The 15,278-nt window shown below is 45.6% G+C and overlaps 2 protein-coding genes across 3 annotated transcripts in view; both read right to left on the bottom strand.

The window, feature by feature from the left end:
- Positions 1 to 15,278, bottom strand: part of pxb (putative Hedgehog signaling attenuator pxb) — a 630,755-nt gene that overhangs the window by 487,866 nt on the left and 127,611 nt on the right. The window lies entirely within an intron of this gene.
- On the bottom strand, positions 6,941 to 13,072 carry LOC148284202 (uncharacterized). The gene is made up of 2 exons (XM_088242494.1): positions 12,604 to 13,072; positions 6,941 to 12,003 (listed from the first exon to the last, which is right to left on the bottom strand). The coding sequence occupies exons 1-2, from the start codon at positions 13,070 to 13,072 to the stop codon at positions 6,941 to 6,943; spliced, it is 5,532 nt and encodes a 1,843-aa protein (XP_088098620.1).

A 15,278-nucleotide genomic window follows, 5' to 3' on the forward strand; every position in this document is an offset into this window, starting at 1 on the left:
TAGTTTGTTTAAGTGGCCACTTTACACACAGTGTAATATTCACCATTCTGCCTATGTTTTAAATATTCACATTTACTTAAGTCTTCCATCTTTTGATATTTGTAAAGTTAAAGAGCTGAAACTTTTATTACGAGGGTGAGATTCATTCGGCTGATTTTACTTAAGACCGAACCGCTTTCTTGAATGTCGATATTGCTTGTCTTAACGATGGGTACATGCAACATTTGATATTTGCAATTCCAGGTGCCAGGCCTGCCAACGCTGCAACGCAACACGACACTTACAACTTAAAAACTGAATTAAGACTCTTTTCGTTGTTAACGACTATTAACATTTAACGTAAATTAAATTCAAATATCACGGTTAGTTCAACCAGTATCGTTTGCATATATTTCATTTTATTTTCCCCCTGTACAGTCAATTAAGGTAATAATAAAACTCCCGATGAGTATGTAAGTGAAATCTTTTATTTAATTTATTCATTCTTATTTATTTATACTTTTACATTGTTTGTATTCTTTTTTTAATAAAGAATAATGTTCCCTCACTGGGGTGTCCCGTGCCGAGGGAAACATTTTACAAAATGTGAAACATGCCTAAGATTAGCTATTTAACAAAGTTAACAAAATAATAACAATAAGAAAAACGTAATTAAACCAATTAACCTCAAACATAATAAACAATAAAAAACAAAAATATTTAAAAAAAACATAGCCAATTTATAGGGACTAATTAATAAAATTCATAAATAGTGCATACATTTTACATATTTGGCTTGATCCACTCATCGATCCGTGCGCTACCCACCTCCACTATCCATTTCTTAATAGCAATTTTATATTTTGAGAACTTACTAATTGTCCTTATGGATAATGGAAGTAGATTGTACACTTTAACCGAGTAGTAGGTCAATCCTCTTTGACCGAAGGTTGCATTTATTTTTTTACTTTTTTGCAGCATCAGGGTGGAGTATCTAGTAACTCTTGTATTTGTATCAGAAGGTAGAAAATAATATTTACGTGCGTATAGTAACAAAGTTTGTACATAAAGTTGTTTTATAGATTTGACATTAAGATTTTTAAATATACCGAGGGAGCTAGTTCTGATTGGGACTCTAAAGATAATTTTTATTGAAGCTTTTTGTGCAATTATTATTTGCTTGATCAGGGTGTCATTTGCACATCCCCATCCAAAACACGCAACCTCCTAACAAAACTTTCGGCAAGTCGAAATTCCATATAAGTATTCTTTGCACGAAAACAGATTGACTACATAACCCTGTACTCTGCACAAATCTCGGCGTTACCACGCGTTAGCCCACTTTCATACTCGTTATTATAATATATCGATAAATGGCTGCCTATTAGTTATAAGTTAAGGGTGCTGAGTGGAATTACCCCTTATCGCGTGTCGTGTCGGAAAACGGTCCTCGAGAGAGCCGAAGAGTGTCAGGACAGAGATAACGCACTTTACGTGAATTTATTTATTTACTTAGCCTGCGACGCCTGTGTAATTAGCCCGGGGAAGTTATCGAACCTGGTCTAGGGTTGAAGACGAGATAAAAGATAACAAGCTGGGTACATTGGTGCTACATATACATGAATCGTTTTAAGAAGGTAGAAGAAAAAGTAAAAAAAAACCAGTCATAGTCAAAATTTGGCTATGTATCAGATGCATAAGGGTCACAGGAGCACTTACATCAACCTTGGCAAATAAATTTTTGTCGCAAGAGGCAAAATTAGCAGTTCAAAACGGAGTCCTGGTCTCGACCCTGATGTATTGGAGCGAAGTATGGACTTGGAAAAACAGGGATGAAAGCAGACTGAATGCTGTCGAAATGCGATCTCTCAGGGGAATGTGTGGTAAAACTATGTACGATAGATGCACAAACGTTGAGATCCGTACCTTATGTAAGGCTGAGATAAGCATTATCTAAATCGTATATTATTTAAATCGGGTTGTGGTCCTGTGGCTAGTGTCTCGGACTCATGGACTAAAGGTCCGTGGTTCGAATCCCACTCTACCCCGACTTGATTCCCATTTTCTAATAGTGAGTTATTTACAACTCGTTGAAAATGGCCTTCAAAATGAAATATTTCGGTAAATCATAAATTGCAAATTTAAAAAAAAAATAAAAAAAATATCGACAAAATCAAAAAAGGAGCTTTGCGCTGGTTTGGACATGTAGAACGAATGGACAGCGAAAGGACGGCTAAGAATATTTACAATGCGAATGTTGATGGATGTCGAAATAGAGATAGACCGAGAAAGATATGGCATGACCAAATCCAACAAATACTTGAAGATGGGCATGTCAAAAGTAGAAATAATCGGCGCGCGTGCATGAGAAGATGTATGAATGTAGAAGAAGCGAGATCTGTATGCAAAGATAGAATGATGTGGCGTTCTATCATCTCTGCCTACCCTCACAGGGAAACGGCGTGATGGTTTGTTGTTGTTGTTGTATAAGGGTGGGCATATTGCCTTAAGGCATTTTTTTCCTACGCATCCAACACGTTAAATTTGAAAAATTCCGTGGTTTATAAACATCTGTTAGGTATTTTATATTTTTTTTATTGTAAAACAAATCATCGATATACGCGGTACTTTGGAAGTAAAAAGGACGGAGGAAGAAAAATCTGATATAGTTAGGAAGTGACATTTCAATCGTTATTCGAATGTGAATAAAGAAGGGGTGTTTCTAACATTATTGGGTAGATTATTCCACATTTGACCAGCCATTGCTATGAAAGATTGGGCAAAAAAATTAGAGCGGTGAATGGGCATTAAAAGAGTTCTCTCGCTACTAGAACAAAGAGATAGCCCATGCTGTAATGTTTAACTTAAATAACATGAGAAATTATTTTTGAATACTATGATATAATATGGCATTGAAATAGCATGATCCAGGCAGGCATAGTATTGGCAATGTTGATTGTGTCACCTTTAAACCTGGGCCCCGATTACAGCTTTTCGCACGGAAAACTTAATTTTACTTAGTATGAAAATTGAAGATAAATGTTAACTTCTCATTGTAATCGGGGCCCTGAAGTGATAAGCATTTCCTTCTTGTATGCTTGTCTTTTAAACGCATCGATAATAATGTTTAATGGAATTTTATTCAATTATCTGAGCAACCTAAGTAGATATTAAAAAAATCCGACGTTGGTTCAAAAAATTCCTACAGCAAAGATCATTGGTATGCAAATTACGAAAGTTTGTTTATTATATGATTTATTTTATTTACTTTGATATTATATTTTCTCTTATTAAAAATCTTGGATGATTGCTCTGTGCAGAGAGATAAGAGAGATTTTATTTGAAAAGACTTTATTTTTGTTTTCATGTATATAAATTTAATTGTTACTATGAATATTTTTTTTTGAAAAGAGTGACACGAAATACCTTCACAAGGATGCTTTTTTGAAAAAATGTTTAATATTATGTAGAAAACTTTGATTAGTCTTATAATTTTGGTTTATTTGTAAATATTGTATTGTTTTGATAACTGTTATTGATTTTTTTTAAAAATAAATAAACAAGCCTGAAAAAACGGTTAATCATATACAAACATCATTTGGGTAGAACCTTGATTCAGTTTCATCCTTTTTACCAGCGCCGATTTATTTAACGTACCCTAAGACAATACAATAAATAGAACAGCCTTGATTGCGCAGCACAGGACGTTAGGACAATACGAAAATTTGACCGTAGTTCATAAAACGAGCGCTGCAAAAATGTATACACGACGACGTTTGTTATGAGCTCCTTTTCGCGAAAAATATTATTCATTTCTTTTATACCGCGAAGTATAGAAATTGTTAAAAAAATAACTAAATAAAAAAAAAGCATTTTTTCTGAAGACATTTCACGGGAGCGAACCGTACGCGTCGACCAAGTCACAATAATTGTCCTACGATCCTAGCTTATATGAGGGCAATGCGGCGGCGTGCGGTGGTAGACTATGTTTCGGAACAATGTCCTGTTCTACAACTTGTTTCTTTACTATAAATGAATATTCAGAAGATGCAAAGGAATAAATTAAAATATATTTAAGGTAATTAATGTAAGCAATGTACACCATAATCTTATAATATGTTTTAATTGTCTGTAACTTTTTTATTTATTTGTTTTTATTTTTTTATTATTGTATTCTTTATTTGTTTGTGGCAAGGCTGAAAGAAATTCTAGGGGGAATAAGTCTGTTATTTAACCATGTAAACCATTGTTTTCTTATGTATTTTGAATATAGTATTTTATGGCTAAAAAATATTTATTTTTATTATTTACACGAGAACAATAAGTCAGATCCTGGGACAGAACAATTTTGTATTGTCTCCGTGTAAACGCAACAGGGTCTACTTCGCTCTGAACGCGACTGAAATTTGTATCTAAATATTCGAGTTGTGCATATCGCCAAACATCAAGAATTTATTATTTTATCGTTTCTCTGAGAGACGGACTAGTTTACATCGTGTTACGTAAAGTTACCTAGCGGCATGTTTGCAGATAAATAGACAGGTTGGACGGGGGACGCTGGAGATGACTAGGTGGACACTTAACTTAATGTCTGTCAAGACCCTTTAGGTCCAGGGCCACATCGTGAGAAGTAAGGTCCAGAAATATACATAACCGTAACTGCCTTCGTCAAATTTCAAGGATCCCATTTTTTTATTTTAGTGCAGTTTCATTAATTTGGTTTTGATTTTCAAACAACATGATTAAAGCCCTTACTTTTTAGTCCTAAATGTGTTTAAATTTTTCCTATTGTTATTATTTATTTACTTATAGGTAGTATAGGTACATTTGAGACATAAGTCCCAACTCCAAGGAACTAAAAGTCCCGTGTTGAGTTGGGACGAGCAATTAGTTCTGACAGAATTTAATTTAATGTTTGGATAATTTATATAGCGTCATTTTTGTGAAAATCACCTCAAGGGCGCTGTACAAAAAATAAATATCCCAACACGTCTTGCAGCTACAGAAAAAACACAAATTTTTGTTGACACCCAATTTAAAAAATAGTGAATTTAAAGAATCTTTAGTGTTGTGAAGAGATTTATCTGATTAAATTATTTCATGTACTCAGTGGCCAGTTACTAGCCAATGATAGGTCATAAGTCCTGTAAATGCCTGACTTGTTTTTCTAAAGATATAAATTGAAATTTTCGATTAACTTTGTTTTATTTTTTATCCTGTTTTGATTACATTTATGAGCACACTATATTTATATGCGTGTTAATTTTTTTTCCTGTATTTAAAATATATTAAGTATTTACTTATTTACAAGCCATTTGGCTATTCTTTAATTTTAATTGCGTCATTTTACTCTTATTTTCTTACTTTGAAAAAAATATTTCTCTTAACCATTTTTATCTGGTTTTGTTGAATTTTTTCTTGTTAATAATATTTTTCAAAGCATCAAAAATTAAATAAAATCTGTGTATTATTTTATACGTATACAGTATTATGTCTGTACTTTTTTTATTTGATTATTAATTAAAACTAATGTTTGAGCACCCGATGACAAACTATTTTTAAATAGTGTATCGGGACCAAATATGTTTTAATACTTTATTTTCTTAATAACGTATTAATATTGTAATAATGTGTATATTTTATTGAATAAAAACCATGAAAAAATAAAAACATCCATTTTCCTGTTCTTACAAATTTTTCATCTGTATTGTCTATATTATATAATTATCTAATATCTCCCTGTTCTTTTTATTTATTTTTTTATTTTACAGTTCTGTAATTAATACTTGTTATAATTATCTTATTACGAGTATTATGATTTAGTATTAAAATTTTCGTTTAATTATTTAAACATTAACGATATATTTTCGAATTTATATTTATCGGTATGTTTTCTAATTTTCAATCATGTTTCATTTTCTAATTATTAATGGTATAATTTCTAATTTATATTTTTGGTTTACCTTTTATTATTCAACAAATAAATTGTTATTTGTAAATAAATAAAATACCTACAGACTCAAATAAAACTGTAGATTTTTTATTATTTAAACCTCTAATCATAGATGCAGCCCTGGGATACTCAAGTTATGGCTTTGGATAAAAGTGGGCTAAGTAATTTTTAACCCGAAAATGGCTTCATCACAGGTCTGTTAATCACATAGAGATAGCGGGGTATCTACTTTTCCCTTTGGCTCTCTAGCCGCCAGAATGTCTTTATAAATAGGGACTGTAACGTACGCGTTACCACGATGAAAGTTTCGCCGGTTCGTCACCCGCGTCTGCCGCAGTCAAGCTTCCCGGCGTAAGTGGGAAGCCGCCCTCCCAGACAGAGCCAAAGACAAAGTCGGAAGGTAGGAGCACAGCTGCGCCGACCGCAAGTCAACCTCAATAGCCCTGAAAAGGACTTTCCACCCGGTCCAAGTGGTGCAGAGAGGCGAAGGCAGTCAGCAGGCAGAGCGGAGCGAAGAGCGAAGTGCAGGAAGGCGAACAGGACGGAGAACGGAATAAAACACGTGTGAACTGTTCAGAGTTAGGAACTCAACTGATTTAATATCTCCAATTGACCGCCTTATAAAGCGGTGCGCGTCGGGCTCCGTGAGTCGGCCATCCCACCCGCGCCGGCTGCCTCGGAGTGGTGGGGGTAATCTTTCCCCGCCACTCGCTACATGCCGCCGGCCGCAGGTGGCGTAAATACGGGCGCTCAATGCCCGTACGGGCCATTTCGTCGGCAGCCGCGACGCGCGCAACATGACATTTACATAATATATTTTTGTACATTTTATTCATTTTAACCTAGCTATTTTTCCCCGGTAATACTGAGGCCAGGCTCGAAAGTGACCATTTTATCTTTATTGAGAGCCCAGCCATCAGTTCTATACATTTACCGGGGATCCTTTCTAATTAATGTATTATTTTAATTTATTCGATTTTACGCGTCCGGAACACTCCCCCCGTGCAGCTAGTCTGTACTATTTTCCTGCTGGGCGCGTTGTTCCTCTTCCTTCATTAGTACGGCGATCTTCACCGCTGGTCTGGTGTAGGTGCCGTTGGTGGTCCGCACCTCGACGACTCGTACTTGTCCGTCAGCTGCTGGTTCTGCACGGGTGACTCTGCCGCGAGGCCAAGAATTCCGCGGCAGATTTGGGTCCATGATGAGCGCGAGGTCCCCGACCTGTATTGGAGGCGCGGGCTCGCGCCATTTCTTCCTGTGCGCCAAGGTGGGAAGATACTCCCTCAGCCATCGGCGCCAAAACATGTCGGCCATTTTCTGGGCGATCCTCCATTGCTTATGAAGGCAGGCCCCTTCTTCCCTTTTGTTATAATATGCCAGAGTTGGCTGTGTGTTGGCTGACCCGAGCAAGAAGTGGTTCGGGGTCAGCGGTGCTTCGTCGTTGGGCTTGGTTGACACATGCGTGAGCGGGTGATTGTTCACGGTGTACTCTGCTTCAGCCAATATGGTTTTGAGGGTCTCCTCTCTTGGAGCCTGCTCGTTGAGGGTTGCGTGGAGGGCTCGTTTTACAGATCTCACGAGTCTTTCCCACGCTCCCCCCATATGAGGTGATGAGGGCGGAATGAATTTCCACTCAATTTTGCGAACTGTAAGTTCGGCGAGCATTCTGGGGTCCGCCAGGAGCTCGTCTACGGCCTGTTTCAGCTCTTTGTCCGCTCCCCTGAAGTTGGTAGCGTTGTCCGAGTATAACGTGTGTGGGCAGCCTCTGCGGGCGGCCATCCTTCTTATGGCCATTATGGCGGAGTCGCTTTCGAGGGACGACGCTAGCTCCAGGTGGATCGCGCGTGTGGTGAGGCAGGTGAACAGTGCCCCATAGCGCTTTTCTTTTCTTCGGCCGTTGGTGATCATCATCGGTCCGAAGAAGTCAAGCCCGCAGTGCGTGAACGGCGGCGTCCTGAAGGCCAGTCGGGCCTCAGGCAGTTGCCCCATCAGCGGGGGTTGGGGCCGGCTGCGCAGCATTTTACACAGCGGGCACCATCGTGTTATCTTCCTCACAGCCCCGCGGAGTCGCAGGATGAGGTAGCTGGCTCTCAGGTCGGCGATCGTCCTCTCGACTCCCGGGTGGCCACCCTTCCGGTGGCTGTGCGTGATCAGCAGCCGGGTGTATGGGCAGGTCCCGTCCATGATAGGCGGCGCGCTGCAGTCCTCTGCGAAGCTCTGTGCCGCTTGGATGCGCGTTCCCATCCGGATGACTCCCTCTTCGTCTAAGAAGGGTGCCGCTGCATGGAGGCGGCTGTGCGGCGGGATAGGCGCCTTTCGTCTCAGGAGCTCCAGCTCTTCTCCGAAAGCCGTCTCCTGGGACCGCTTCAGCAGCATGATTTCTGCGGCCCGTGTTTCTGAGGCGTGAAGTTCAAAGGTCCCCCCTGGGGACGGCAGGGACTCGTGGCGGCGGCATCGTGCGATGAATCGCAGCACCCATGCCGTCGCCCTGACGAGTCGGGTCCACGACGAGAAGCGCTGCACCTGGGGTAGGGCCTCCGTCCGTCTGATGTGGCCCACGAAGTGGCGGGGTTGTTTCCGCTCCAGCGTCTTCTCGTCCGGTTGTTGTAGTAACTTCTTCTCTTTCGGCCAGTCGGCTTCCCCTTTTCTCAGGAAGCCGGGGCCTCCGAACCATAGTCCCGACCTCGCAAGGTCGGGTGGGCCCTTGTCGCGGGTCCCTATGTCGGCTGGGTTGTCCTTGGTGGGGACCCATTTCCAGTCCCGTACGTCTGTGAGCTCGTCAATCTCGCCCAGCCTGTTTGCGACGAACGTGCTGTACCGCAGTGGGTCGGTTCGCAGCCAACACAGGACCGTGCTCGAGTCCGTCCAGAACACGGTTTGGGTGATGAGAGCTCGACTCTCTTTTTTTATGGTGGCGGCCATCCTTGCCGCTAGTAGCGCTGCCTGGAGTTCTAGTCTAGGCACTGACAGAGGCTTTAGGGGGGCCACCTTGCACTTCGCCATTGCGAAACTTGTGGTATCGGCCCCCACAAAGTATGCCACTGTGCAGCATGCCTGCTCTGACGCGTCGCAGAACACGTGCAGTGTCACGGGTTCTTTCTGCCCTTGCAGCGAGCATCTCGGTATTGTACAGCCGTTCGCTGCCAGCAGGTCGCGCCATTCCAACCACTTTTCGGCGTGGTCCGGTTGCAGCGGTTGGTCCCAACCTGTGTTTGTCCTCCAGATGGCTTGCAGCAATATCTTCGCCCGTATCGTGAGGCACGCAATGAAGCCTACTGGGTCGAAGATACTCATGGCGGCGCTCAACATGCCGCGCTTGGTGGGTCGCTCCGGGATGGCTGCACTTTCGGCTCCGTGCCGAAATATAAATAGGTCGCTCTTGGGATCCCATACGATCCCGAGGACCCGCTCCGTCATTACTTCTTCCCCTATGGTGACTGCTGTATTGGCCCGGTCGTCGGCCTTTACTTCTTCCAGGACATCTGGTTTGTTTGAAGCCCACCCGGTGAGCCGGAACCCGCCATTGCCGAGTACGAGGGTAACATCGCGTACCAGGCTTGCAGCTGTTTCTTCGCTGTCTGTGGCGTCTAGGTAGTCATCCATGTACATATTGTGCTCGATCGCCTCTGCTGCGGCGGGAAATTCTTTCGCGTGTGCTCGTGCGACTGTGTTTCGCACGAATTGCGCGCTGCTGGGTGAGCACTTCGCTCCAAACATCATGGACGCGAAGACAAACGTGTCGGGCTCCTGCCCGTCCTGCGTCCGCCATAGGAACCGCTGCGATTGCTGGTCGGCTTCCCGGATTCTTATCCGCAGGAACATCTCCCGTATGTCGGCCGCGATGGCTACTCGTCCCTCTCTGAAGCGGATCACGTTTCCGAGGAGGGATGAAAGCAGGTCAGGTCCCGTCAGTAGATGGTCGTTCAACGCCGTCCTCTGGAACTGGGCGGCGGCGTCGAACACGACCCTTATCTTGCCAGGCTTGTTGGGGTTTGTCACCGCGAAGTGGGGCAGGTACCATTTGCGCGAATGGTGGGCGTCTACCTCCTCGCGGCTTAGTTTGACGGCGTATCCCTTTTCAATGTAGTCCGCCATCTTGGCGCGATATGCGATCGCCAGTATCGGATCCTTCCGTAGTTTATTTTCCAGGGAGTGCAGCCGCTTCATGGCTGCTTGCCGGTTGCAGGGCAAAGAATCTCCGTCTTTCGCCCACAGTAAACCGGTCTCCCATCGTCCGGATGGTAGTTGTGTGGTTGAGCTGCTCATGAGCTCCGCCGCTCGCACATCTGCGGCGCGGCAACGTTCCAGGGTGGTTACACCTAGCGAGTCAACGGCGAAGCTCTTCTTTACCAGTTCCGCTAAGTCCCTTTCACCCTGGCCGTCTGGGGGTAATTCAAAGGCGGGGTGTACAGCCCCGCCGTAGGTGACGGCTCCTAGGGCCGTCTCGATGGTTAGCCGCCCGTCCTCTTGTAGGACTGGCGGGCCTGTAGATACCATTAGGGTGGCGTAATCAAGACCGATTAACATCTTCGGCTTGATGCCTGGCCCGTGTGTCTTGGTGCTCTTTCGGTTGCGGTGCGGCAGATCCATGACCCGCACCGTCTGTGCCTGGACACCAAATTCTTTGTTTCCTTTAACGAGGATTACGGATACACGCTGTGATTGTAGCGTGTCCGTGTTCCCACTGGCACCGATGAGTCTCAACTCCTCGCAGGCCCCGGTGGCGCCCACTGCACGGGCGACATCCTCCTCGAGGAGAGTTACCGATGAACCCTCGTCTAGTAGTGCGTGGATCTCCATTGACCCACGCGGGCCCTTCAAGGTTACTGGCACTACCTTGAAGGTCACTGGGACTTCCGTTCGCCTTGTCAATAAGACTTGCTCGTTCGGCGTACTGTCCACTCTCTCGCGGTGTAGTGACCGATGATGCCGCCCGTGGCACTCGTCGCACTTCGCCGCTTCACAGGTGGTCGTTTTGTGTCCCGGTTCTAGGCATCCGTAGCACACGAACTTGGCACGCACAATTGTCCACCTCTCCTCTACCGTTTTCCGGAGAAACTTCCGGCATTGTCCGAATGCGTGTCCACTCATGTCGCAGAACAGGCATTTTTTGTCCTGAGTGAGAAACACGTGCCTTTCTTGGGTACGCCTTTTCTCCACTCGGGCGGGTTCCGTGCTGATCCCGATGCAACCCGCATTCGGTATTGCACCGGTCAGTCTCGCTAGCCACAGTGCCAGATCCCTGGGGGTAGCTTTTCTCACGGTATCCGCTCGTGACATAATCCACATCATCCTCTCGACTCGTGGCAGCTTCTGAGTCATCTCGGACAGAAGCTTCGGGGAGGAGAGGTGGCTTCCATCGAGGCCCTCTACGGTCGATACGACGTTTCTTATCGCGACCGCGTAGTCCGTCAGGGCCTCCAGGGATGCGTTGTCGGCCAGTTTAGGGAGTTTTCTTATCCGCTCCAGTACTCTGTCCACGACGATCTCCGGGTGTCCAAAGGCGGCCTCTAACATCTTCACAATGTCCGGCACATTTCGGGGATCTACCAGCAAAGACGACACTGTGGCCTTGGCCCGTCCTGTGAGGGCTCGTTGCAGACGGAGAATGTTCTCCGCGTTTGTAAGGGAGCACATCTGTGTCGATTGATCAAATTGCGCCTTAAATATTCGCCATTCTAGCGGGTCGCCGGAGAATTGCGGTAGATCCCTAGCGCCGGTTTGCCTCGCCATGAACGTGTGCCACTCCGGCGGCTGTCTGTATTTCGTCACAGGCTCGCCGGTGGCACCCGGCGGCATGTATTCCGTGGGTAGCCCCTCTTGTACCCACGCGCTCACCGGGTCACGAAACTCGTAGCCCCCCAGTGGTATAGTACGTGCCGCTACGGGCTCGCCTGGCCCGGCGGCGTAGCGTACGTCGGCGTCCTCCCTTCGGCTGTGTGCAGGTGGCGCCTCATTGTCCCGATGCCGCTCATTGTAGCGGCCTTGTAAATGTGCGTTTGTCGCTCCGGCGTAGGCCGGCTCAGCGGCGTAGCGTGTGTTGGCGGGCTCCTTCATCCTGGAGTCCGTCTCTGCGACCGGGTGCCTCCGTGGCACCCCGTCTCTCACCCGGCCGCTGTCGTAGTGGCTCGGCGGAAATGTGTACGCCGCTCCGGTGTCCTCCGGATCAGCGGCGTAGCGTGTGTTGGCGGCCTCCTTCGTCCTGGAGTCCGCCTCTGCGACCGGGTGCCTCCGTGGCACCCCGTCTCTCACCCGGCCGCTGTCGTAGTGGCTCGGCGGAAGTGTGTACGCCGCTCCGGTGTCCTCCGGATCAGCGGCGTAGCGTGCGGTGGCGGCCTCCCTTGCTCTGAAGGCTGCTTCCGTGTCGGCGACAGGGCGCTTCCATGCGGCCCCGTCTCTCACCCGGCCGCTGTCGTAGTGGCTCGGTGGATGGATGTACGCCGCTCCGGTGTCCTCCGGATCAGCGGCGTAGCGTGTGGTGTGGCGTGCGGCGGCGGCCTCCCTTGTGCTGAAGGCTGCTTCCGCGTCGGTGACAGGGCGCTTCCAAGCGGCCCCGTCTCTCGCCCGGCTGCTGTCGTAGTGGCTCGGCTGCTGGATGTACGCCGCTCCGGTATCCTCCGGATCAGCGGCGTAGCGTGCGGCGTGGCGTGCGGCGGCAGCCTCCCTCGTACTGAGGGCTGCGTCGGTCCTAGACGCGTCTGACGTCAGCGGCAGCGGCTTGTGAGCCGGTTCCGACGTCCCGTGCGATGTGAGGTCCCTCTCGATGGTGGGCGTGAGGGGGGTTGCCATGTCTCGTCTGGCGTCCTCTCTCGCGTTGGCGGCCTTCAGCGCGGCGATGATCTCGTTGAGGCTGCTCACCTGCCTCTCGTGATGCGCCTCGCGTTCCTCCATCTGTCGGCGAAATGTCGCCGATGAGATGGACCGCTCCGAGGGTGCGGATTCCTCGTCCGAGTCCTTTTGTTCCTCCAGAAGTCCTTGATGAGGCTCCTCCTGGCAGTCGTGTGAAGGCCCTGGCTGGGGCTCCTCCTGATGTGCTCGTACAGACCCCGGTTGGGGCTCCTGAAGCTCCTCTTCGTGCTCCGTGCCGGCGTCTCGACGCGTTCCCGAACGCGTCGACACAGGCGATCTGTTGACCGGCATGCTGTAGGTGTGTTGTAGACTGGAGACCACTGGCGACGATCCGGCTCGAAGGACCAAATGTAACGTACGCGTTACCACGATGAAAGTTTCGCCGGTTCGTCACCCGCGTCTGCCGCAGTCAAGCTTCCCGGCGTAAGTGGGAAGCCGCCCTCCCAGACAGAGCCAAAGACAAAGTCGGAAGGTAGGAGCACAGCTGCGCCGACCGCAAGTCAACCTCAATAGCCCTGAAAAGGACTTTCCACCCGGTCCAAGTGGTGCAGAGAGGCGAAGGCAGTCAGCAGGCAGAGCGGAGCGAAGAGCGAAGTGCAGGAAGGCGAACAGGACGGAGAACGGAATAAAACACGTGTGAACTGTTCAGAGTTAGGAACTCAACTGATTTAATATCTCCAATTGACCGCCTTATAAAGCGGTGCGCGTCGGGCTCCGTGAGTCGGCCATCCCACCCGCGCCGGCTGCCTCGGAGTGGTGGGGGTAATCTTTCCCCGCCACTCGCTACATGCCGCCGGCCGCAGGTGGCGTAAATACGGGCGCTCAATGCCCGTACGGGCCATTTCGTCGGCAGCCGCGACGCGCGCAACATGACATTTACATAATATATTTTTGTACATTTTATTCATTTTAACCTAGCTATTTTTCCCCGGTAATACTGAGGCCAGGCTCGAAAGTGACCATTTTATCTTTATTGAGAGCCCAGCCATCAGTTCTATACATTTACCGGGGATCCTTTCTAATTAATGTATTATTTTAATTTATTCGATTTTACGCGTCCGGAACAGGGACCATTAACGTTTTTTCGTTAACCCGCTTTGGTCACTGACACCCATTTGTATCGGCCAAACCTACGAGTAAAACTAACCAAGATTTGGGTATAAAAAATCGTTTCTTTAATCGATTTTAACGGGTCCCATAGTCAAATTATTCAAGGAAGGCATTCGGGCTGGAAGATGACTTTATTTGGTGAATTTTTTCTACATATTTCTAACATTTGTCAAGCATTTTGTTGTGGTCAGCGGGTATGCCTACCATGCAAGAGGTCTCGGGTACGATTCCAAATATGACATAAAATATTTATTTTTTATAAAAGGCGTTTTTATTTATTGTGTATGCAGACAATTGGTAGAATTCCATATTAAATTGAGTAATGTATCCAAAATAAAACAAGTTTATTGGATTATAATTCTACTTTATTTTTTTTTTAATATACAAAGGGTATATTGTGACGCGTTTCGTCTTGTAAAGACATTTTCAAATTTTTATTTGTTTATTTTTCCATTCATATATTATTTACATAGAAATATAATTACAAAAATAAAATTTAGAAAAATACATCTTTAAATTAAGCTTCAAATAAACTATAAATAAATTTAACAAAATAAGTAGAATTATAATCCAATAAACTTGTTTTATTTTTGATAAATTACCAAATTTAAGGTGTTTTTACACTATTATATTTCATAGTTCCTTGACTGATTTCATTTCATTTCATTTTTTTTGCACCACAACAGGCCAGGAGGCCCAATTACAGTGGTGAATTATATTACAGAACAACCAGGCTTGAGAAAAATCACATTTTAATTTTTGTGTTCTCACCGGGAATCGAACCCGGAACCTTCCGTGCGTGAGTCAAGCGTCTTGACCACTACACCACGGAGGCCGCCTGATACCTGAAGCGTAACACTGATTATCTAACATTCATAAATGGTCATGCTACACTGTGATTGGTGTAATAATGCAGTACCCTATGTACCATTAGGTGCGGAAAGGGAATGATGATGATAATGATATTGACACAAATTTATAAAACGTTTATTTGAGAGAAATATGTGAAATATAATTAGATCACTAGGCAAGACACACATATAATTTCAGGCGATCATTTCCTTACCGAGTAGCGCAATCACAAATAACTATCGACGAGCTAATAAGCGACGTGATAACAATTTCTCACCATGGTTGTTCATCGTATTCGCGATCACAATTCAACATCCGTGAACACCTAATATTAAATGTCAAAATATTTCATTTTCGCTACGTAAAATCCAGCTGCGCAATCACATATTTGAATTTCACCGGTGTACATCAAGAAAATATTCCAAAACTGCTATTTTTATTTATTATTTATCATGCTAAATTATGCATTTAGCCGGCGGTTAGCAAGCCAAATGTCAAGAAAAGCAGTCGCTATAGTAATTGGAATTTATTTTTC

Source organism: Micrasema longulum, unplaced genomic scaffold (assembly GCF_059751315.1).
Source record: "Micrasema longulum isolate JH-2025_06_02 unplaced genomic scaffold, ASM5975131v1 h1tg000141l, whole genome shotgun sequence".
NCBI classification, from domain to species: domain Eukaryota; kingdom Metazoa; phylum Arthropoda; class Insecta; order Trichoptera; family Brachycentridae; genus Micrasema; species Micrasema longulum.

Coding starts and splice junctions, on each gene's coding strand:
- LOC148284202 (XM_088242494.1), bottom strand. CDS start 13,072: ATGCCGGTCAACAGATCGCCTGTGTCGACGCGTTCGGGAACGCGTCGA. Junction 12,004..12,603: donor TAGGACCGACGCAGCCCTCA/GTACGAGGGAGG, acceptor ACCCGGTCGCAG/AGACGGACTCCAGGATGAAG.